General features: G+C 45.8%; 1 protein-coding gene across 1 annotated transcript in view; it reads left to right on the top strand.

Moving 5' to 3' along the window:
• The window catches only part of LOC310859062 (calmodulin-regulated spectrin-associated protein 3-like), a gene marked incomplete at its 5' end in the record, with an annotated part of 39,095 nt that extends 19,493 nt beyond the window's left edge, over positions 1-19,602 (top strand). Inside the window, 11 exons of the mRNA XM_083765426.1 lie at positions 8,976-9,069; positions 9,190-9,241; positions 10,252-10,313; positions 11,227-11,257; positions 11,765-14,333; positions 14,980-15,101; positions 15,292-15,605; positions 16,626-16,725; positions 17,179-17,291; positions 18,088-18,206; positions 18,843-19,602. Of these exons, the coding sequence (XP_083621552.1) occupies positions 8,976-9,069; positions 9,190-9,241; positions 10,252-10,313; positions 11,227-11,257; positions 11,765-14,333; positions 14,980-15,101; positions 15,292-15,605; positions 16,626-16,725; positions 17,179-17,291; positions 18,088-18,206; positions 18,843-19,181 (3,915 nt within the window). The 3' untranslated portion in view covers positions 19,182-19,602. The remainder of the gene's footprint in view (positions 1-8,975; positions 9,070-9,189; positions 9,242-10,251; positions 10,314-11,226; positions 11,258-11,764; positions 14,334-14,979; positions 15,102-15,291; positions 15,606-16,625; positions 16,726-17,178; positions 17,292-18,087; positions 18,207-18,842) is intronic.
• Between the last annotated feature and the right edge of the window lie 5,196 nt (positions 19,603-24,798).

The following is a 24,798-nucleotide window of genomic DNA, read 5'->3' as shown; positions in this document are numbered from 1 at the left end:
GTTTCAAATTCAACAAGTTTCAAATGGTCATATCTTCTTCATTTCCCCCCCAATTTCAATGAGCAATACATCATATGAAAGGTTACAGTGTGCAGTTTCATAATATGTAAAGAACTGAAAGATGACCATGGCCCCCTTGTATATTAAACCACTGGCACTGGTCACATATGTCAACCCTACCCGCTCACCTCCGCCCCACCCCCTCCTGGTGCTGCGGCCATCTTGGAAACTAAACACAATATAAACAATTGGAGAAAGGCCCTTATTCCCAAGTCCAGCATGTAAAAATACAATACAATACAACAAAGCCAATAATAAAATAGGAAATGGCAAGTGATGAAGTAAACATAAACCCCCCACAACACAGACATGCTGTTAATATATTTGAAGTGATGAAAGGTAGACTAAAGACAATTGTGACACCATATGTTTCTAGTGTAGTGCCTGTGACTTTGGCTGTCTGAGCCTACAGTGTTGGATGCTGTAGGTCTCTGTTTTGTCCTGCTGGAACTGAAGGAAGATTTGCAGTATGAAGATACAGCAGTATGTAGATTTGGGTGTAATAATGGTGCATTTTATATATGTAGCCTACTGGACCTATAGGATTTAGTTGATGTTATAATTCTCAGAAGAGTGTTCTTCTACCTTTGAGTCTGAACCAGCTTTGGACAGAGTGTGTGTGTGTGTGTGTGTGTGTGTGTGTGTGTGTGTGTGTGTGTGTATGTGTGTGTGTGTGTGTGTGTGTGTGTGTGTGTGTGTGTGTGTGTGTGTGTGTGTGTGCGTGCAGCACCATGGGAAGAGGGGTGGACACTAGTAGGCTAGTATGAAAGCTGTTTAACACATTGATTGCTAACGCTTGAAATTCTACTCAGGATTGCTTGTGCTAAGCGATTAACATTGGACTTTTGAACTTTTTAGGGGCCCACAGCGAGGGGCCTCTTATAGCACATCGCACATCGCATAAATCAAAATTAAGCCAAACTAGTCCACTTCAATTTAAAAAAAAATATATGATTCTACCATCTTCCATTCTGGAGATATTGACCTTTTTCTAAAACCTGCTTTTCGCTGCACGCTGCTCTTTTGAAAAAACAGCAGAGATATGGAAGGTTGAAGTTGACAGACATTGACAGACAGATATAAAAATGAACACAAATAATATCATATACATACTACACACTGAATGAAAGCCCTGAATGTCTACTTTTAGGAGGAAAACAAATACACATGGTCCCATGTATAGTTTGTCAGTAATTGGCTGTTGAATGCAGCTTGCGCCCACCAGAGAGGATTTCAGAAAATGCATGGACCTGAAGAACCATTATTCTAAATATTCACAAAATAAGGCCTATAGCGACATGTACATACTATATACCGTATGAAACAGAAGACTCTCTGCTTTCATAAGAAAAATACTTCTACTGTAATAATAATACAAATCACACCCCTGTGAAGTGAGCAGTGCAATGTTGCACAACATTGCACTGCTCACTTCACAGGGGTGTGATTTGTATGCATTTTCTGAAATCCTCAGAGTATTTTAGACAAGACAAGGAACTGACAACTAAATATTCACAAAATAAGGCCTATAGCGACATGTACATACTATATACCGTATGAAACAGAAGACTCTCTGCTTTCACACCCCTGTGAAGTGAGCAGTGCAATGTTGCACTGCTCACTTCACAACATTGCACTGCTCACTTCACATGGGTGTGATTTTTATTATTATTACAGTATTAGTTTTTTTCTTATGAAAGCAGAGAGTCTTCTGTTTCATACGGTATATAGTATGTATATGTCGCTATAGGCCTTATTTTGTGAATATTGAGCAGTTCAGGTCCATGCATTTTCTGAAATCCTCTCGTATTTTAGACAAGACATGGACCCGACAACTAAATATTCACAAAATAAGACCTATAGCGACATGTACATACTATATACCGTATGAAACATAAGACTCTCTGCTTTCATAAGAAAAATACTTCTACTGTAATAATAATAAAAATCACACCCCTTTGAAGTGAGCAGTGCAATGTTGCACTGCTCACTTCACAACATTGCACTGCTCACTTCACATGGGTGTGATTTTTATTATTATTACAGTATTAGTTTTTTTCTTATGAAAGCAGAGTCTTCTGTTTCATACGGTATATAGTATGTACATGTCGCTATATGCCTTATTTTGTGAATAATAGTTCTATAGGTCCATGCTTTCTCTAAAGTTCTCTCTGAAAAAGAGAATTTTATGCCTGAAATGGATTCAATAGCCTAGTATTGACAAACAGTATATGGGATATGTGTATTTTATTTGTTTTCCTCCTAAAATTAGACATTTAGGGCTTTCATTCAGTGTGTAGTATGTATATGATAATAATTTACTTATGTTTATATCTGCCTGTCAATCTCTGTGACTTTAAACCTTTATAACTCGCTATGATAACGTCATGATGATGATGATTCTGTGCACATATGTGATCATTGTCTCAGTAAACAAAATCAACAGATCGTTTCAGAACGATAGCATAACAGTGACTTGAGAGGTTGACATGTCTGGACATGAACCACAGGAGCGACTCAACTCGCAGTGGGGGGGGGGGGGGGGGGGGGTTCCACGACATGTCTGGACATGAACCACAGGAGCGATAAGCGAATCCCGGCTGGCTGTGATTTCGACAAAATGACAGACAACTCGATGGCTTCCGCAGTTTAGGATTGTATTCGTTATCCATTACAAACGGGTCGATTACGTCCCAGACGCCTTATCACTGCAATTGGCTGGCGAAGGCGCTATGGCGATTATGGTGATCAACTGCCGAGAATCTTTTTTCCGAGAATGAGAGAGTAGCATTGCAAACTGCAAAGCGATCGATCGCAACTCGCAGTGTGGGGGGGGTTCCACGGTGTGATATCTGCTAGCCTAGTATACTGCTTCTTTGTCCAAACATGGCTGACGCGACGGCGAAAAAAAGACAGTTGGTCATATCTATACTGCTTCTCCTATGGCGGTCCTTCGAGAATACGTCATTCGTTTCGCGTATACCTGTCCGTGTGCGTGAAATGGCGATCGACCGTTGGAGATTATTCTTGGTTTATATACGGGTTTATATTTCCGAGAATGAGGCGGCAGACCGGCGTGTTGTCGTTGGAATGGAGAGGGCTGTGTCGAGTGGATCTGTGTGAATGAGTGGGGGGGGGGGGAGAAACTGTAATGCGATGGAGAGATGCCTCGGGAGAAACCATGTAGAAACAGGAGGGGAAGGGGAATCGAGTGTATTCACACACACTAGAATATGGGTAGCTCCATTTTAGATCCCCTGATCTGCGTTGGTCTATGCCGTGTGCAGGACGGCGAGGCCGCCTCCCCAGTACGTCGTAATGGATACGGCATGCCTGGAATGTGGTTAGACCAGGCCTCTTTTCAGGAGGTGGGGGGGTTTTAACTCCCGGATCACATACCGGATCTTTCTGGAGACGATCGGTGTCACTTTCTTTGTTGTCCAGGCGGATATAAATATGAAGCACATTAATCATAAAAAAAAACAATAAAACGCTTTGGTACGTTATGCGCAGACGGCGTTCGAGATTAATAAAGCGCTTTAGAGCGTTTTGCGCAATCGATGTGTTAAAAAGATTTGTGATCTTTTGGCGCCCCCTATCATTTTCTGAAATGACGCTGCCAACAGTTACATCGAAATTAATATGGCGTTAATGAGAAACAGCTCTTGCTCCGTCTCTCTCTCTCTCTCTCTCGGATTCTGCTGAGGGCCCAAAAAAGACCCTATGTCTTTATCCCTTACTTTTTAGCTTTTAATCCTTAATTTTCACTTAATTCAATACTAAATTACATTTAAGCATGGATCAATATTTCGGTGCCTTGGAGTCGAGGAGCCAGGAAAGAAGCAAACCCAGTGTCCAAACACTATGCCTATTTGCTTAGACACTATGATGTAAATTTCTCCATTCATTGTCGATGGGAATTTAATGTTTGTGTAGAACGGAAATCAACACTAATAGCTGAATATAGGAGGGGCTAGCGCCCCTCAAACACACCCAGAGGATTTTTGTTTTGATCTATTTTTCCCTATTATTATAATAATTGTATAATAATACAGACAAGCACTTGGAATTGTAGGAGTTGAGGCATAGAAAGGAATATTCCATCCACACTCTGTAGTAGTCTTAGGAAAGTTGTTGCATTTCAGTTTATTTAATTTGGACGGATGCTACAGTATGCCGAAAGGTAGCCGTTTAAAGTAATAAATAGCACCAGAGTCAAATGGTGAGGATGAGAACATCTGCACAAATTGGTGTCGTTAAGGCGTGCATGGAAACGGTTTGTGTCGCGTATGATTTCACCCCAGAAGATATAGGCTGATGCACCGTGTTGGAAATGACTGTAGACGTCGAGAGATTGAAGAGAGACACAGACAGAACCAGACAGAAAGACAGAGACAGACAGACAGACAGAGTGATGTTGTCTTGGACCGTTTCCAAAGCAGGAGGACCAAAGCGAGCCAGAGTTCCTGCTGTAGCAGTGAGGAACAAACTGTATTGCTTTGGAGGCGACTATAACAGATACAACATCATGGAACAGATGGATGTCCGTGTCTTCAACACAGTGTCTTTATTCTGGAAGAAGTTACCTCCAGTGAAATCTGGAAGAGGAGGAGGCCATCTAGAGGTTCCATCCAGCCGCAGTGGCCACACAGCTGTGTTTGTTGAAGATGCAGTCTACATCTGGGGAGGGTGCACTTGTGGGTTCCTGTGCTCCTGTACTCCTGTGCTTTATGCATTTGATGTCGACGCCCACAGATGGTTCAAACCCAGTGTTTCTGGGACTGGTCCAGAGAAGACTAGGTACGACCACTCAGCCTGTGTGTTGGATAAGCTCATGTTTATCTATGGAGGTCGTACCTGTATCCCGTATCGGAATCCGTGGGGACCAGCCACTGACAATGACATCATTGACATGTACAAGTTGGACACCAGCACAATGGTCTGGACTTTAATTAACACCAGAGGAACTCCACCACATGCTTCATATGGTCACACCTCCACCACCATCGGAACAAAGATGTTTGTATTTGGGGGCCAGGCGGGGCAATACAACCGCATCAGTGTGTTTGACACAGAGACCAACACTTGGCTGAACACACCTTCTGTAAATCTTCTACCAGGAAAACAATGGTTTCAGCATTCAGCATTTACCTACAATGGAGAGCTGTACATATCTGGTGGCTACAATAACATTATGGTGGCTTATGATGAACTGGGGAATGGTACGTGGAATGATCACCTGGGGAATGATGTGTGGAAATTCAGTCCAGAGACCTTATCCTGGAAGAAGGTTGAACCCAAGAGGAAAGGACCATGTCCAATGTATGGTATGTGCAGCGGTTGCATTGTGGGAGATCGTATCATCCTCTTTGGAGCAAGTGGGAGAGAATTAACTATCTCGAATGATGTGATCATCTTAGACTTGAGTCCTAGTCTGAAGACGTTATGTAAGCTAGTAGTTATTCAGTACTACCTGGACCAATCAGAACTCACACACAACATCAGGTGGGAATTGGCAACCATGATGGGTAAAGGGTAAAAAAACCCACACTTGTGTGACGTGAGGGGCGCTCTTATCATTATACATCATCATGGATCATCTCATGAACAATTGAATTTGTTTTGGTTAAATGTATGTCATGGCGGACATTTGACCTAATTTCTCCTTCCATTGTCAATGGCAAATATTGAGACGTGTGGGGACTAAAGCTGTATATATGACGTCTACATATGACGTAAATTTTCCCTTTCATTGTCAATGGCATTTAATGTTTGTGTTGCCACAAATTTACGTCATATTTGGCGGACATTTGACCTAATTTCTCCTTCCATTGTCTATGGCAAATATGAGACGCGTGGGGACAAGATGGTGTAAATTTTCCCTTCATTGTCAATGTCATTTAATATTTGTGTTGCGTTACATTTTGTGGGGAAAAAGCTGTATGTATATAGGAGTGGCTAGCGCCCCTCAAAAATCACAGTATCACACCTGTGTGAAGTGAGGGGCACTCTTATCATCATACATCATCATGACGTAAAATAGACACTATGCCTATTTCCTCAGACACTATGACGTAAAATTCTCCATTCATTGTCAATGGGAATTTAATGTTTGTGTAGGACAAAGTTTGTGAACGTACACTAAGGCCCTCATTTGCGTACGCCAACCGTGCATACGCCAAAATATGGGTGCATGCCGAAATTACCGCAATTGTCGGCATTTACCATTTCCGCCAAAGCTTGAAATTGTTAGGGTTTAGTAGGTAGGACCCAAAAGCAGAACACAGAACCAGATGAATACAACTCAGGTATTTATTCACAGGAAAAAACAAAAATAGGCTTGGGACTGTATAGGGCTATGTTGAGCTGGTCGGCAGGCAGGCGGCGTAGAACACTGAGGGCACAAGGAGACGAGGAATTAGAAAATATATTTGATTGTAAGCAAAAAACGTAGAGCTCAGAGGCACAGTGACTTTACCGATAGTAACTGAATAAACTGGCAAGGGCTGGAGTGAAGAGCCAGGTCTTATAACAGCTGGGCTTGATGAGGAGAAGGTGTGTAGTTCCACAGGAGGTGGATACCACGTCACAGCCCAGGAAGCCAGTCACACGCCCATGCCAGACCATATAGGGAAAAGGAAAAAAACAGAAACACAACAGAAAAACAGCCCGCCCATAACAGAAATGGAACTTGTGCCAGGACAAAAATCACGTCTGGTCGGGAGCTGTCGTACGCTTTGTCCTCGGCTGATACACAAGCGGAGCAGCATTGTCTGAACTGCTGACACGCTGTCACAGGCATCTAAACATATGTTTTCACTCCTAAAATGTTAATATAAAACTGTAGCCTACATGTAAAACTAAAAGAAAAAGGGAGATTTCCAACTTTACAAGTAATTAAAATCGCGCAATTAAAAACAATATAAAATGTTTACAATGTATTAGTTTGTGCTTAATCAAACAGTGCTTTACTGGCCTTGTTATGCGAGCGCACTTGTGAGATGATCTGGGAGCGCATGCGGCATGAGCGTGACATCAGATGCCTATATAATCACTGTGATAAAAAAGGCATAAATGGACTGCACGCCTTTATTTCCAAGTGACAATGACAAGCATACAGCTTCCCTATTTGCAATTGTAGCAGGCTATAGGCGTAAGGGGCTTAATCATTCACCATTTAAATAAGTGCTTTGACAGTTCAGATAAAAGTGAGATCATTTTCGGGGGCCAGGAGGACGGGACCACGGCGTGCGTCGCCAACACATACCAGCACTGTGCACACATGCAAGCTTTCATCCATATGTTTATGATTCGTTCATCAATGATCAAATCACTCCATAAACGTTGATTATGACTGCCTTGACGACATGGTAGCCTATATCTCATGCAGGCATTGTAGTGATATGTGGTAGGAACTGATAATGCGCAGCGCGCAACACGGACCGATATCTATGTAGGAAGGACTGCAGGCGGACCCGTGGATTCATGACAAGGAAACCCCGTGCAGCTGGGCTTTAACATTGAGCGCTCGGTTGCACTTCCGCATTTGACCTCCAAATTTTGGAGGTCAAATGCGGAAATGCACCAAAAAGGCGGAAATAGACGGTCCCTCCGGCTGCTTCAAAACGCCACTGAGCAACTTCCACTGACATGAATAGCGGAGGGGGCGGAGCTTGGCGCCAGATCAGTCTCTATCCTTTTAATACTCTATGGGAACAACAGGCGGTGGCAACTTCCTTTTCCCTCTCAATGAAAGCTACAGGCTACGAGAGCTTTTATTGAGAGGGAAAAGGAAGTTGTCGCCGCCTGTTGTTCCTGTCTGGCGACTACAAAACAATACTACAACATGACGTAACCATATCATCTGCTTAAGCCCGGATCATACGGACTTTTGAAACAGAGACCAGGCTTTCCTCCGAGGTGGTGGAAAGCCTGGTGAGGCGAGGTTACCAACTGTGAACTGGGCTGAACCAGATCTGAGTGAGGCTATATCATTGTTTAAGCAGAAAATGTCCCTCTACCTAGAAGATGAGGAAATAACAGATGCTGCCAAGCATTATGTTTCTAGTGTAGTGCCTACAGTGTTGGATACTGTAGGTCTCTGTTTTGTCCTGCTGGAACTGAAGGAAGATTTGCAGTATGAAGATACAGCAGTATGTAGATTTGGGTGTAATAATGATGCATTTTATATATGTACTGGACCTATAGGATTTAGTTGATGTTATAATTCTCAGAAGAGTGTTCTTCGAGGGCAAAAGTTACCTCTCTACCTTTGAGTCTGAACCAGCTATGGACAGTGTGTGTGTGTGTGTGTGTGTGTGTGTGTGTGTGTGTGTGTGTGTGTGTGTGTGTGTGTGTGTGTGTGTGTGTGTGTGTGTGTGTGTGTGTGTGTGTGTGTGTGTGAGTGTGAGTGTGAGTGTGTGTGAGAGAGAGTGTGAGTGAGCGCGCCAGTAAGATGTTACTACTGCTAACAGTTCATTAAACCACTACATGGACGCTACAAGGCCAAAGCTCAATAATACAATTAACATTTAGCAATTGAAGCATTTATCCAGCTCACATCCAGTTTATCCAGAGCTATATGCAAGTGTGAAATGTAAATGAGCAGAGTAATGAGCTCTAGTCAATAAATGCAAAAATGGTCACATAAATAGAGAAACAAAGTAGTGCCTCAAAGAAACTAACATCTAAAACACATTCTATGAAGAGTTGATTTAAGTCCATGCTTATTATTCATCATTTATAAATTATGGATAAGGGGTCTGGACAGCTTCTGGGGGATTTTTATTGAAGACAAAGACATAGCCTACAACGTTTTCGGCCTAACCGGCCTTCGGTCAGGTATATGAACATGAAATTAGCATCACAAATAAATACCTGCACAGTTGTAACATTGAAACTGTTCTTTTCCTCAGGTGAATATCATGAGCTTCGTAGCTGAGCTGTTGGAGTGGTTTGAGGTTCAGAAGCCTGACTTTGTCCAGCCCATACTGCCAGTCGACCTCACAGGTCTCTTGCTTCCATTGCATTCAAAGTTTTGGCACCAATACAACAGTATTATCTTATGTTAATGAGTGACATATAATACCTTCACCTTGGCGACCTGACCTGTGATTTTGTCTGTTTCAGATGCTACAGGGCTGCTGGACTGCACAAGTCCAATCAGTGGGAATAGCAACAGGTAGGTCTACCATATCGCCACCACCATCTTATCTACGGTAACTATAAATGCACAGTACGTACGTCTGTAATCCACGTAACTCGAGAACCGTTCGCCCCACCGACTTCAAATCCGACACATGCGTTCCACACCCCCACAGGGAGTGCAGTGCCCGGTGTCGAGTCGGTCGGACCCACGGTTGTCCAGAACCACCACAAAAGGCCTCTGCCCCCAGCTCTGGACCTGATCACCGCGATATCTCCATAATATTACTGTATATGGAGCTGGTCTTAGTTTCTCTGAACATTCTTACCGGGTGCGAGGTCGAGGAAAGTTAACTTTTACAAGAAATTATCTCAGGAAATACCAGCACTCACGGACATGTCATTTGGTTTAAGGCACTTTTTATTATTTTATAATTCGCACAGTATGCTGCAGAGCAGACAGCACAACGTACGCGTTTTGGCGTATAGCCTTCGTCAGCGTTATACTATGCTGTCAACAACAATAGTGTCACATTGTATAGTGTCCGTAGGGTGCAACACCTTCCTCTGTCCGTGTTGATGCAAATAACATAAGCCAACAAGAACCCAAAAGTGCAGTCATAGTAGACAAATTCACAATATTGTATATATCACTTTGAAAATCAATAATGCACTGAATGGCAATCTCTGAGTCCTTTAGACAACGAAGGAGTATAAATACTAAGACATCACAACACTTCATATTTGGGCATGCCTGACACAGAACTCCATATATATATAGGAATAAAGGGACATAGAGAGACAGATGAAAGAAGTCTCCATATATCTGGCCATAATAGGGACACAGACAGATGGGTGGAACGGGTACTCTGACACGGGTACAAGGCACGGGTATTGCATACAGCACCGGTCTAGTGACTCTGTGCTCTACAGCACCGGTCTAGTGACTCGGTGCTGCACAGCCGGGCACCATAATGACACATTTCAGTAACTTAGCAGCAAATGTGTTGCAGGTGACCGTGGTATAACTGTGTTGTCCTTCTACAGCTGTTCGCCTGCCTTCATCTTCAAACAGCCCTTCGTGCCCATCTCCTCCCCAGTGTCACCTGGTAAGAAAGGAGTGTGGGATCTTGGGAAATGAGCCTTATTTCTGACTTGGCATTTTCAGATACTTTCAGGTATTGTTTGTATTTTTGAGTGGTGCAACCACTCCAAGGAACAGCAATGTCCGTGTTCACCTATGTGTTGGTTAATGAGCACCAGTATGAGTACCAGTAGAGGCGCTGTTGTGCCAGAAACAGAAAGAGAGACAGTGCTGCACTGTTGCCTGCTAATGAGAGGAGGGGGGGGGGGGGGGGGGGGGGAGAGAGAGGGGAGTTGCAACACTCGGTTTACACGGGTGTGATTTTTATTTTTAGGGGCGCTAGCCCCTCCTATATGCCCATGCTTTGTGTGTCTGTGTGAGTGTTACCCCATGTGTACCCCATCGCAATGATTTGATTGGCTGAGCAATATCTGTACCCCATAGCGATGATTTTCACTCATTCATTCAAACCTTTATTTATTCTCGAGAGACATTGAGGTTTCCCTCATTTGCAGTGTCGTCGAGATACAGTACAACATAATACAACATTTTCAAAGCAATAAACAAAGACAACAAAACAGAACAGCAACATTTCCTCATTGTGTGATCTAATACATGTATGTTTAAAAACAGTTGCAGACACGTGGGGGTAAGATTTAAACTGACCGTATGTAATGGGAGAGCAGATCCTTAATCTAAGCTGTAGGTCATTCGACGTGGTTGGGGCACTAAAACAAAAGGCTGTTTTCCCCAGTTCTGTGTTTACATTTGATACCTTTAGTGTAAGCCAGTGACTGGAGCGTGTCCTATATGTTACATGATTCCAATCCAGCAGAGCTTTAATATAATATATATTTGATTGGCTGAGTACGGTAAATATGATGTATGATGATAAGAGCTCACTTCACACGAGTGTGATTTTTTTTTTGTAATTTCAGAGAGCAAAATATGGACCAGGAAGCAAATCAGGTAGCCACACTTTTGAGTTTGACACAGTTTATGTATGGGGGGGTTATTACTTTTATATTATAGCTTGAAAACGGTGGACCCTAGCTAAGTGTAAATGCTTTATCATCAATCTGTATTTAAGCATTATGTTATACTTTAGCTGTTGAAAAATAGCAGAACTACAAGCTCATAGCACGGCACCGAGTGCCACGCTGCGAGTTTGTAGGTCTGCTATTTTTTTTTATTCGTGAAAATGTGACCCAAATGTTTGAATATATATTCTTTCAGAGCGAACGTTTCTAACTCAAATCTTTGCTTCTGGAGGGTACAACATATTTTCAGATGGGGGGTTGGCGGCCAATTACTTATAGTTTTTGGGGTCCTTGACTTGAAAAACTCTGAGAACTGTCAGGATTTGGAAGACATTTATAGAATCTGTTCTCAGGTCTAAATGGGTTAACAAACACCGTTTCTCTCCCTCTGTCTCTTTGTACTTGTTCCCCATTGGTCCGGTCACCCTCCCTGCAGCCGTCCTCTCTCGTCCGTGACCTTCAGCATTCCGTTTGGCCTAGACAGCGACGTGGACGTGGTCATGGGCAACCCCATAAACCTTCGCTCGGCCAGCACCGACAGCCTGACCGCCATGGTGGCGTCGCCCGCGAGGTCGTCGGGGCTGACCTGCATCCCCTACTGCCCGCCGGAGGACGTCGGCCACCTGCTGGTCTGCGCCTCGGCCCCTTCATGGGGAGGAGGAGGAGCGCACACGCCTCCTCCCCTGGGAGAGCTCCCCACCATCGAGGAGGGTCCGCAGGTCATCCACACGTCCGGGAAGAAGGGCAGGAGGGACGGCGGAGTAGGAGGAGGAAAGGGAAAGCCAGACGTGAGCGTGGAAATATGGGGACGAGGAGGAGGAGGGCTGGTGGGGGGGGGGAGGGTCCCGGAGCCCAGGCTGCGGCCGGAGGGAGCCCCCGCGGGGTTCTTCCTCCACTCCCCCGAAGAGAACTCGGCCCAGCTCAGTAGCTCCGCCCCCGGTCGCTCCGGAATGTTCTACCGACCCGTGGGCAGAGGAGAGGAGGGGAGCGGGGGCGCCGCGGGAAGGCAAGGGGGGAGGGGTGGTGGGGGGAGGAGGGGGGGCGAGAGGCCAGGCCGCCGAGCCTCCGATATGTCGCGTGACGACGACTCAGTGCTGCGGGACGGCAGCATAGACTCTTCGGAGGCGTCGGACGACCTCCCCAGGAATGCCCCGGGCAACGTTCGGCCCGGCAACGGCCACAGCAATGGCGGCAACAACAACCAGCGCATGACCAGCTTTGCAGAGCGGCGCGACAACAGACGGAGACAGCCGGCCGCTCCGGGGGAGGAGTCGGTCCCCACCCCGACCACACCGGGGACCCCTCACACGCCCTCCACCCCGGCAGGAGGTGGGGGGCCATCTGGCCATCAGGACAGCCCGGGGAGCCACAGAGGGCCCGAGCCGGGCTCCGAGGCCTGGGAGCTGGGGGCCCGTCTGGAGGAGAAACGCAGGAGCATCGAAGCCCAGAAGAGACGGATCGAGGCCATCTTTGCCAAGCACAGGCAGAGGCTGGGGAAGACGGCCTTCGATCAATTGAAGAGAGAGCAGGGAGAGGGGGACGGAGGAGGAGGGGAGGCAGCGGAGGAGGAGGACAGCCTCAGCCTGGAGGACCGCCTCGCTCACATGGAGGAGCACCTGAAGAAGGAGGAGGAGACCGAAGGGAAAGAGAAAGGAAAGGAGAGACCCGCTGAGGGAAATGCCCAAGCTCCGCCTCGCCTGGAGAAGCAAGTCACGTTCTCTGTGGAAACGAGGAAAGACAACGCGAAGGAGAAGGGAGGAGAGAAAGAGAAGGGATCGGAGAAAGTCGGGGAGGCCGCCATAGCAGACTACAACGAAGTGGTGCACAAACTGACCAACGCTCTGCAGTCACTGCAGAAGGACATGCAGAAACTGACGGAACAGCAGCAGCAGCTCATGGGCAAACCGAGAACCACGGGCAAAAACAACTCAATGTCGGCCCCTAAGAACAACCTCAGGACACCGCCGAGAACCCCGACTAAAACACCACCTCGCACCCCGACTAAGACTCCTCCTAGGGTGGCCAGTAAGGCGTGGCACATCACCGCTGGCGGTCAGAGCCCTTCCTCCGTCGCCTCGCCCTCTCGCCGCTCTCAACTACACCCCTCAGCTTCCCCCAGCAACGCCCCCATGTCGTCCTCCTGCCCTGCCCCCCGCACTAAGATCCACTCGTCCTCCGCCACCCCTCGCAGCCCAAAGCAGCAGCACCACCCGCGTCCGCCGCGTCCCTCGGAGCTGAAGTTCCCCCCGCTCGCCCGCGTCCTGACGCCCCCGCAGAACGTGGACACCCTCCCGCACCTGCGCCGCGTGTCCCCGAGCAAGTGTCAGGTTCAGACCTCCTCGTCCTTCCGCATCGGAGGACCCCGCACCCCGCAGGAGCCTCCGTGTCCCCCCCAGGCCGCCGCCACACAGCAGCCCGAGGAGAGCGCCTCGGAAACGGCCAGCTCCAGCGAGACGCCCACTCAGTTCAGCTTGGAGCTGGAGGAGGGGGAGGCGGCGGGAGCCGCAGCTCTTCCTCCGGTCAGGAGAGAGCGCTCCAGGGCAGCAGGCGGAAGCATCGCCAGCAGCATCGCCGGCAGCATCGGCGGAGGCAGCAGCTCCGGCGCGCCGTCCGAGTGTTCATTCGAGAGCGAGACTCTTCCGATCTCTGCCGCGTACAGTGCGGGAGGAGGGAGAGGACAGAGTGTAGCGGCGGGGAAGCGACGCAGCGTCATGGAGGTGTCGCTGTCATCCCTGGGAGAGCCGGAGGGCGGCAGCGACGAGCCGACGGACGAGGGGCAGGAGTTTTCATCGGATTCTATGAGCGACCACGCAGAATCCACCACGGAATCCACCGCGGAATCCACCACCGCGGAACCAAGCGGTGAACAGTTGGTTGTGGAACCTGCGGGTTCCACAGAAGAGGCCACACCAACGCACCAGACAGAAGTGGAAGGACAACAGACAAGACAGATGGATGCTCTGGAACAGAGTGCGACGCGAGGAGGAATAGGTCTTTTCTTTAGGGTGAGTGTGCGCATTCGATGAGGAAACAGCTTCGTTGTGCATTTATGCAGCTTGTTGTGACAGTAATTCAAACATAATTACCCCACCGCGGAAGTCGTGACTTTCAAATCCATCGTGTTTGGGCCGGGGAAAGGTGAAAATTGGCACTGCATGTGATCCTATGGGCTGGGGCGGCACCTGTCAGAGGGGAGTGCTGGGCGGGAGGAGTAGGACAAAGGCTCTACGTCCTCTGTCCTCCCGGTGGGGCCAACACACTGGCAGGTGAGTCAGTATAGGATACAACAGTATGTCCTCCCGGTGGGGCCAACACACTGGCAGGTGAGTCAGTATAGGATACAACAGTATGTCCTCCCGGTGGGGCCAACACACTGGCAGGTGAGTCAGTATAGGATACAACAGTATGTCCTCCCGGTGGGGCCAACACACTGGCAGGTGAGTCAGTATAGGATACAACAGTACGTCCTCCCGGTGGGGGCTCCTCACTGGCAGGTGAGCCAGTAGGATACAACAGCAGTGACAACATGTGTGCGGGCAGAAAGATGTGGTAGAAATGTTAAACAAAAAATGTATACTAAAATAAGAACACCTTATTGTCAACCTTTTTCAAAGGGATATGTGTGATTATGACACAGTGTTTTGTGTGCAGGGGGAGGTGCACAGTGAGGATGAGATGGCCCAGCGTAGAGCTCTGCTGTTGGTGAGACAGCAGAGGAGAGCCGAGGAGATGAAGAGTAGGAGACAGTGCTACGATCAGGAGAGGGAAAACAGGTAACGACGCACAAACGCACGCACACACACACACACACACACACACACACACAACACACTCACATGCACATCAGATATAAGGGCTTGAATCTGACATACTCAGGCTTGAATTTGTATTTCTGTTAATTTAAAGGACAACTTTAGGTTTCTTTTCAACAAAGGCTCATCTTAGGTTTTACATGATTTCCAGACCGGCCTCCTCCTCAGAGGGCGGGGAGAAGAGGGTACGGGGAGGGTCTCCGTGCACCCCTACCCCTCCTGCTGGCACCTCCCCCACCCACCCGGCCACCCCGGTGCGCTGGGGTGAGTTCACGCGGCAGGAGCACGCTCACCGCCACCAGCTCCGCATCATGTCCGACCTGGACAAGGTGCTGCGGCAGAAAGCAGCCTCTCCTCCCCCCAGGCGGGGGGCCGCCGTGAAGAAGGCTCGCTCGCGGCCCCGCAGCATGACCAGAGAGCTGGGAACCACCCAGCTGTCTCGGAGCCCGGCCAAGGGGACACCCGGTAAGTTAGTTAGGGTTTCAGGTACGGTCGCCGCTAAACCATCTCGCCCCTCGATTATTTCCGCCGACCTCACGCCGACCGCTCGGTGCCGTGGTTTTGGTATTCTTTATTTTGTTTTACTGAGAATAAGGTTAGAAAAAGGTTTAGGGTTAGGCATAGTTTTACTGAGGTTAAGTTTAGGTATAGGGTTATGTTTAGGCATCGTTTTACTGAGGATAATGTTAGGTTTAACCGTTTAAGCATAATTTACTTAGGTTACTTAGGCGCAGTTCCGCCGGCTGTACGCCCGGGGCGAGTTGGTAATGGGACGAGTTGTTTGGTAGTCTTATTTAGTACAGTGGTTCCCAAACTTTTTCATGTCAAGGACCACCAAATTGACACTTAATTGGCCCGCGGACCCCCATATAAGAGAATATGTTTACGGCTCTCTAGCAGTGATTCTCAACCCGTTTAATTTCAAGGACCCCCAGTTTGACATGCATTAGTCTACGTTCCCCCATTGAATTAGCCTGGCGCAGCCACACTTCACCCGCCCCTATTGCATATGCATATGCCCCGAGGCGGATTACGTAGCCCAGCGCAGTGGTCTAATTTATATTGTAAAATCAATGTTAATATAACTCTGAGAGTGTACAAATGTTTTATCACTCTCAGAGCTACATACCCATAAGTGTCCATTTGGTTCCAACCTATCATTTTAGCTGGGGACCCCCTGGAACTTCCTCAAGGACCCCTGGGGGTCCCCGGACCCCACTTTGGGAACCACTGATTTAGTAGACCACCGTTTCCCCAAACACTGGGTCGGGACCCATTTCAGCCCATTTGTGGGTCTGCTATTTTCACTTAAGTTTGGGTATTTTCACAAGGTTTTGGGTTTGGGGCTAAAACGTTTGGAACCACTGATTATACAATGGACCTATTCATACTCTACTGTAGATATGTGTGTTTAATATCAAAAGATTACACTCCCTTTAATGTCCCGTCCCCCCCCTCTCTCTCTCTCTCTGTGTCTCTCTCCAGTCTCTAAGTTGACTAAGGTGTACTCTCACTCTTCTCTCAACCTGGCAGCCACGTCTGATGAGCCCGACAACAATACCAGTGACCCCGCTAAACCTCCCAGGTAGACATCATGTACTGTACAACACTTGTCCTTCTCTCAACTCTGCTGGATTCTCATCATTCTGTTTTGTCTGTAAAGCCTCATTCACACCAAACCTTTTTATTTCATTGTAATCTATGCAAACCAGCATTTTCTATTTTATTATTGGCTTCTAGAAGCTCGATAGGGAGCCTTCGGCTTTTTAAAGCTGCTTCTAGCCAATCAGAGGGCGGGGAGAAGAGGGTACGGGGAGGGTCTCCGCGTGGTCTGAACTGGGCTTGCTCTCCTTGTCTCATAGTCTCCTATTGTCACTTACCGGTAGTTTGTTTCCGTCCTGTCATTTGCAATCTATTGTCTAATTACATTTATTCACTATTTGCTTGACTTATAATTTTGTGAGTTGAGCTAGAGCACAATTTTACAACGGCTAATATTTATATAGACCTGTCTGATGCTTTCCCTCTTTCTCAACAGCCGCCCTGATTCGCCTGCGCGATGTATGTCACCAAGCCAGCTGACCAATCGGAATGGAGACAAGGACTGGGAGACTGGGTCCAATGGCACCTCGCCTGCTCCTGAGTACACTGGTATAGACCAATTATTTGTTTACAAACATTGGGACTGGGTGCACGGGTGACTGTTTCATGTAATTAATTCCCAACAGATCTCCAAACCTGTTGTTTTGGGGTGCGCTGGTTTCAGTCCATTCAACCTCCTCTTATGTGTTGGCTAGTGAGATGCACCCTAGGAGACATTTATACTTCAAAGCGCAACAGTGTTGCGCACAGAGAACAGCTGATATACAAGCTCGCATCGTGGATGCAACTATTGTGAGTGTAGAGATCTGCGTGCGCGACACCATCGCGGGACGAAGCATACATTATACTTGATGGGCTGCAGGTGCGTGTGCAGCCGTGCACAAACAGGCTCTGCTGCCGTGATCATGAGCGCACCTCCCGTTCTTATGACAGCTACTGGAGGTGTGGTTTTGAGGACAACTGTTTTTAATTGCTATTATTGTTCACATTCACACACAACAGAAACCAATGGATTATATATTTCAAGAGTGAGACAATACAATAAAAATCCTAATCATTCTTCCTCCACACTGGGAGAAAAACAGCATCTGAAAGTTTGATGGGGCATTTTTTTACACGTGAGTGCAGTTAGAACTTCTCCATTGCATCTTATGAGAGGAAGGGTTCTTCTGCTGCCAGTATGCGCGAGCATGCTGTTTCTCATCAGTGTGACGTCGTCTGTTAAGTTGTCTATAGGACACGTAATCTGTCAGTTACTGTGTACTAGTTTGCTTCTGTATGCATAAATAATGTGTTATGTGCCATAATGTATTTGTGTGCGTGCAATGTGCATTTCTAATTGCAGGACCAAAGCTGTTCAAAGAGCCAAGCTTCAAGTCCAACAAATTCATCATTCACAATGCTCTGTCACGCAGCTGTCTGGCTGGCAAAGTCAACGAGGCACAGAAAAACAAGATAGTTGAGGTATAGATTTACAGTTCTGCGTAGCCGTCCTGTATTCTACCAGCTATACTTGATCATCTTGTGTATTATGTTCACGACAACCATGAAATTTTGTTTTTACGATCACGTTTATTTGCTCCCGATCCGATTCTGATTGTTTGATTTTGAGTATCTGCAGATACCGATGTTTCCCGATCCAATATTTATATTTTTATAGAACACTTATGCCATATCACAATAGTAAAATATCCAAAATCACAGACAATATCCCGTCTAACGTCATGATATGGATATAATACTGATACCAGGGGTGTCCCGATCGTGTTTTTTTTGCTCCAGATCCGATTCTGATTATTTGACAATAATGTGATTGGCCACCGATTTCCAATCGCGTGATCGGATCGGGACAACCCTAGTTTATTTAACACACACACACACACACACAGTAGAAAACTTTAAAAACTTTTATAAAAAGACGAGCTGCGTTCGCTTCCCGCTTTTGCGCGTCTTACTTGTTTAGTGCTTTATTGAGCATTGAGCTATAGTAGTTAGTTACACTTCATCATGACCACTAGTCTACGACACAAACAAATTTGCTGCCAAAAACAACAACTGTTATCAAACCTAGTATTTCCTGTTCCATTCCTATCCCTCAAGGAGATGGAGAAGAGCCCCGCCAACCACTTCCTCATCCTGTTCCGCGACGCCAGCTGCCAGTTCCGCGGCGTCTACACGTCGAACCCCGACACGGAGGAGCTGGTGCGGCTGACGGGCGTGGGTCCGCGGACCATCGGCCCCTCCCAGGTGGAGTGCATGTTCAAGTACAGCTCGGACAGGAAGCAGTTCAGCGCCATCCCGTCCAAGACCTTGGGCATGAGCGTGGACGCTTTCACCATCCCGGGTCACCTGTGGTACGGAGGAGCAGGAGGAGGAGCAGGAGGAGGAGGAGTAACCAGGAGAGCGAGCATTACTAAGAAGGCTGGCACGTCCAAATGAGCACATGACATTAACAACTAAAACCAAACCCAAATTGACACTAATTAGCCCGTGGACCCCCCCCCCCCCCCCCCCCCCCCCCCCATTTGAAAAGATATGACCCCCATGAGAGAATATCTTTACGGCTCTATAGCAGTGATTCTCAACCCGTTTAATTTCAAGGACCCTCAGTTTGACACGCATTAGTCTACGGACCCCCATTTAATGCCATTTCTATCTCTGGGACCCCCAATTTATATTGTAAAATCAATTTTAATTTAACTCTGTGAGTGTACAAATGGGTCCATTTGGTTCCATTTGTACACTCTCAGAGTTACAGACCCATAAGTGTCCATTTGGTTCCAAACTATCATTTTAGCTGGGGACCCCCTGGAACTCTCTCAAGGACCCCTGGGGGTCCCCGGAAACCACTTTGGGAACCACTGCAATAGAGATACATAGAAATGTATCTGTATCTGCTTCGAGCGATTTACACACACACAAAGATGTATGCCAATTCAGTCATACACACGAGTGTGTGCGCATGCACGCATGCAAGCACATGTGCACACACACAACATATACACACACACATCCTTACCTCCTCTCTTTGCTCTTGAATTTGATTTAAAATACTTAATATAGGATTTTAATATCGTTCTGTGCATGAAAAAGGTCCAACAGCACCTTCCTCCTTAACGAAGAGCTCATTCACATCAGTGTTGTTTTTGTCTAATAAAACTAAGACGAAAAATGTTCGTCGACTACCTTTTACGATGACTAAGACTAAATGTATTGACAATTCGTCAACAGATAAAAACTAGAGGAAGGGATGTTAGGAAGGGACTAGTGAACAAGAGATCCAGTATAAGTAATTTTACACTTTACACAGTCATTACAACGGCATCAAGGCCCACCAAAATACATTGTAGACGATTAAATCAACTGTAGATTTAGGTCACATTCTCACCTAATACTTCGGTAGACTCAGATCCGTATGGGCGGGGATTTGAGGTTCTTGCATATTTAATTGGCTGCGGTTTGCCTTCACACTGTCATTCGCAGCAATTGGAAACGCAGCAGGGGGGACCTTTATCAATGTGTTCCATTCATAAACTAGCCTACACAGTGAAATCTATGGTGATAAAATTACACTCATAACGTGCATGTGTCGTGCCGTCTGGGACCCCCTCTCTCTCTCTACGCACGCAGCCGCGACACACTGTTCTTTTGGGCATGCAGCACAGCGCTGCATGAACGCACTGATATAACTCCCTCCCCAGTCCCACACAGTGACAGCACGGCACGCACAGACAGACAGACAGACAGAATATTATGTAGGCTATAATACACTGCAGTGTTTTTATGTGTTTTCTTAAGCAATTGATTAATGTAGCCTACACGTCCTCATTTCGATCAGGGCTTCAGTCTCCTTATTCGACCACGTCTATCCACAGTAACGGGACATCTTTGCGCTGCGTAAAATATGCCTTAACCGTCTCCAACTGTGTTCAGCTCCTCACCCGCCACATTATGTTTGCTTCATTTCCTTTATTTACTGCGGATTGCATTCACACCTGCACCGAATCGTAGTCAAGTGCGATTCGAAGTGAAGCGAAACCCACGTTTTTGGGCGGAGTAAAATGCGGTTATTTGCTGCGCATTAGGAGTCGAATGAGCCTTCACACCTGCCAAACGAAGCGCACTTTCTGACAATGCGCAGCAGGATTCGTTTTAATCGCAGCAAAGCTCTCTGGTATGAATGCGACCTTAGTCGACTAAAACTAGACTAACACTAAAACATTCCAGGTGACTAAAATGTGACTAAAACTAAATGTAAACTATTCAAGAGACTATGACTAAAACTAAAATAGAAATTTGCTGCCAACAACAACACTGATTCACATCCCTTATAAAGACAAAAATGTTGTTTCACATGTTTCATAATAATATGAATAGAAAGAAAAACAAAACAGCCAAAAATGATTGCTTGGACCTTCATAAATGGGATGAAAGATATGTGTGAGAATGCATTTCGGGGGTCAGAAATATAATTTCAAATACATTTATTGTCATCTACACATTTTGGGTGATTATTTATGTATCATTTTGAAACACATGACACATTGCTATAGGTCCATCTCCTTTTCTAGCATTTACCGGTTAAACCCAATGGCAAATCTTTTTATGCATACAATTATTTATGATTTCATTGTTTGAAATATATAATGAAACAATGTCATTTTTCTTTCAGTAGAGAAGAAATATATTGTGTTTATTTAGAAACACTGACTCTTACAAAAGGTGGAAGAATACTGTGTGATCTTCACTTCCGTATCCGTTTTCTATTGACTTTTAGCCAATCAACAAACACAACTTTTAAACACATTATTGTGTCAGAGGGACTTGCAGGACTTTTATTTTGTACAGTTTCTGAGTTTGATTTGTCATTGCAAGGATCAAAGCACATTTGATTTTTTAGATTCATTTTGTAAAACGAGGGCGAGCCATATCTGATATGAAAGCAGTGTATTCTGAAGAATATACTAGAAATGGACCTTGTTAGCCGTATAAGGTCTAAGATCTGTAAATATACAGTAACTGTGGTTGTCAGGTAGCTCTGGTCCATAGCTCTAATGCCGTTACATTTAGAGCTATGTTACCAGACCAGCCTCTTGTCTGTATAGCGTTAATAGATAATGTTTTACCTACTCACCAATACAAAGGCTTTCTAATTACACAAGCCGCCTTTGTATTGGTGAGTAGCAAAAACGTTCATTATATTTACGCTACAGACGAGAGGCTGGTCTGCATTTACGCGAGCGCCGGAAGTCGACAGTGACATGGCTCTAAATTAATGAGCTATGGACCAGAGCTAGTTGTCGGAGGAGATAATGACTACTAGAGCATTAAGGGTTATGTTGTAAAACCTTATACAGTATCATGATGATAGCACATCGAAAGAAAATCGGTTTAAGGTCAATAGGCCAAGCCCATCTATTGGCATCAGATGCTAATTGAGAGGCTTGAAAATAGTGAAATGGGGAGGTATACAGGTTATATGATGGTAAATGTAAAAGTGTCATACAATTGCTGCTAATGTTACGAGGTTACACTGGGCTTAATGTGGCCCTTATGATATGATAGGCTTAATGAAACAATTGTGTCTCACACACGGCTGGTTGTGTGTTCATGCGTATGCATGCCCACTACCTCCCACCGTGGTATGTCAAAGGTTCAGATTTGCTCAATCGCCAGTGTATTCTCAGTCTGCAATGATTCTCAATGCACAATAAATTGATACAGAATTAACAGCTGCCATACAGAACTTATTTGAATGAATAAACATGTTGGCATGCAATCTACAGTAATTATAGTAGCACATTTGCAGAGGTTGAAGAGGTTGTCTATACTCTTTATTTGTGATGTCAGAACAGGCCGGAGGCTGGGCAGGCCGGGGCCCTGTCCAGAGCCCGGGCAGAGGCCTTTTGTGGCGGTTCTGGACAACCGCGGGTCCGACCGAGCACTGCACTCCCTGTGGGGGTGTGGAAAGTGTGTGTCGGATTTGAAGTCGGCGGGGCGAACGGTTCTCGAGTTACGTGGATTACAGACGTACACACACACACACACACACACACACAGAGAGAGACTTGGTGCATTTATAGATAGGTAAGATATATACTGATTGTACCGGCATCATTTCAGATTCCCTCGTATTTTTGGCCTGACGTTCGCTCGTCTACCCTGGAGGTTAAATAATCGCATGCTCTTTAATATACACTTTGCTCAATTTATTTCCTTCCAAATTGACGGTTAATGTGTTGTTGGCGTCAACATTATTATTATAACTACTCACAGCACTCTCTGGGTATCATTTAAAGCCTGAGAGGACAGGTAAAAGCTTACTCATCACTTTAGGAGACACATGCCGGCTTAAATATTGACAAATAGCATCTCTCAATGCCAGTCAATAAAGGTGGAGCAAAGTTTAAAGCATTGGAAAGTGACGTTTCATAAATTCACATTGATTTCAATGTTTCCCAGTGTTTATATTCCCAAATGCATGACGGACTCCGCCTTTCCTAATTTGTATGAAGCCATACACCTGTCTGAATTCAGAAGAATTCTACACTTAGCATCCCAAAGCCATAGACGGTTATAGCTTTGCCAAATTTGTAATGGTAGGCCTACTACTGGACCTCTATTTTATTCAACCCATCATGGCTCTCCATTAGATCTTCCTCGTGCATGCACAAATGTTGGAGCATATGCTACTTTAAAATGTAAAGAAGCTAAACGTAAATCTTCATAAAATGTAACTGACCTATACACTAAAAGCTCCCTTTCAAAATAAGTTGCTAGCGTAGCACACAATACGAGTTGCTACTTACTACTTTGTCCCTAATGCACGCCACTTAGTAATGTAGCTGAGGTCATTAGGCCTACTCATTTTGATTATGCCATGGATGGACTGAATAAAACATGACAGTGTAAAAGCTACAAATGGACGGCGAGAGATGGAGAGTTCTCTCTGATGTGATGGACACATAACCTGACGCTGCCAGATGGGGGCGGTATTGGGTAACCATGTTCCCCAACACGGCTGAAACAAATTTGTGTAGCAAGCTTCTTGGATCTGGCAGCGTCAGGTTAATGGACACACAGCACGCCACTCAGAACTCATCTGTTGTGCTGTTTTAACGTTGATATGCCTATGCCGCTGAGCATACTGTATGCTCAGCAGGCTTTTGTCAAGCTATCCCCACTGTTCCCCAGCTACATGTTGAAAAGAAAATGTACTGCTGTACATTAAACTCCCTAGTGTCCCCTATAAAAGCCCAATGGGAAGATTTAGATAATAATTTCAGTTTGGATCTGGGAAATCATAGCCTATACTGCATATTCCCAAACTTTTTCATGTCAAGGACCCCCAAATTGACACTAATTAGCCCGTGGACCCCCATTTGAAAAGATATGCCAGGGACCCCATAAGAACATATTCTTTACGGCTCTCGGTGATTCTCAACCATTTTAATTTCAAGGACCCCCAGTTTGACATGCATTAGTCTACGGACCCTCTTTTAATGGCATTTATATGGGACCCTTCACCCCCAATTTATATTAAAATAATATTTAAAAAGATCACACGTGAGGGGCGCTATATTAAAGTCTAACTCATGTTGATTAGGTGATGTAATGGTGGTGTAAAACAAACCAATTAAATGCCATTAACAATTATGAGACAATATGACGTAATGAGGGACAATTATATGACGTAAATGTTCCCTTCATTGTCAATAGCGTTTTTAAAACAAACATTGAACAAAAAACAAACATTAAACATGTATATAGGAGAGGCTATATAGCGCCCCTCAATAAATGCTAATTTAACTTTGAGAGGATATTGGGTCCATTTGGTTCCATTTTGCACTCTCAAGAGTTACATACCCATAAGGGTCCATTTGGTTCCAACTTCCAAACTATAGCCTAATTTAGCTGGGGACCCCCTGGAACTCCCTCCTCAAGGACCCCTGGGGGTCCCCGGACCCCACTTTTGGAACCACTGGTATAGATCATAGACTGTAAAAAATGGTATAGAATAGATACACATTTTGTCAGCATTGTAGGCCTACACACT

This window comes from Protomyctophum parallelum, assembly GCF_964188405.1.
Source record: "Protomyctophum parallelum genome assembly, chromosome: 5".
NCBI lineage: Eukaryota > Metazoa > Chordata > Actinopteri > Myctophiformes > Myctophidae > Protomyctophum > Protomyctophum parallelum.
This window is presented reverse-complemented; position numbering and strand designations above follow the sequence as displayed.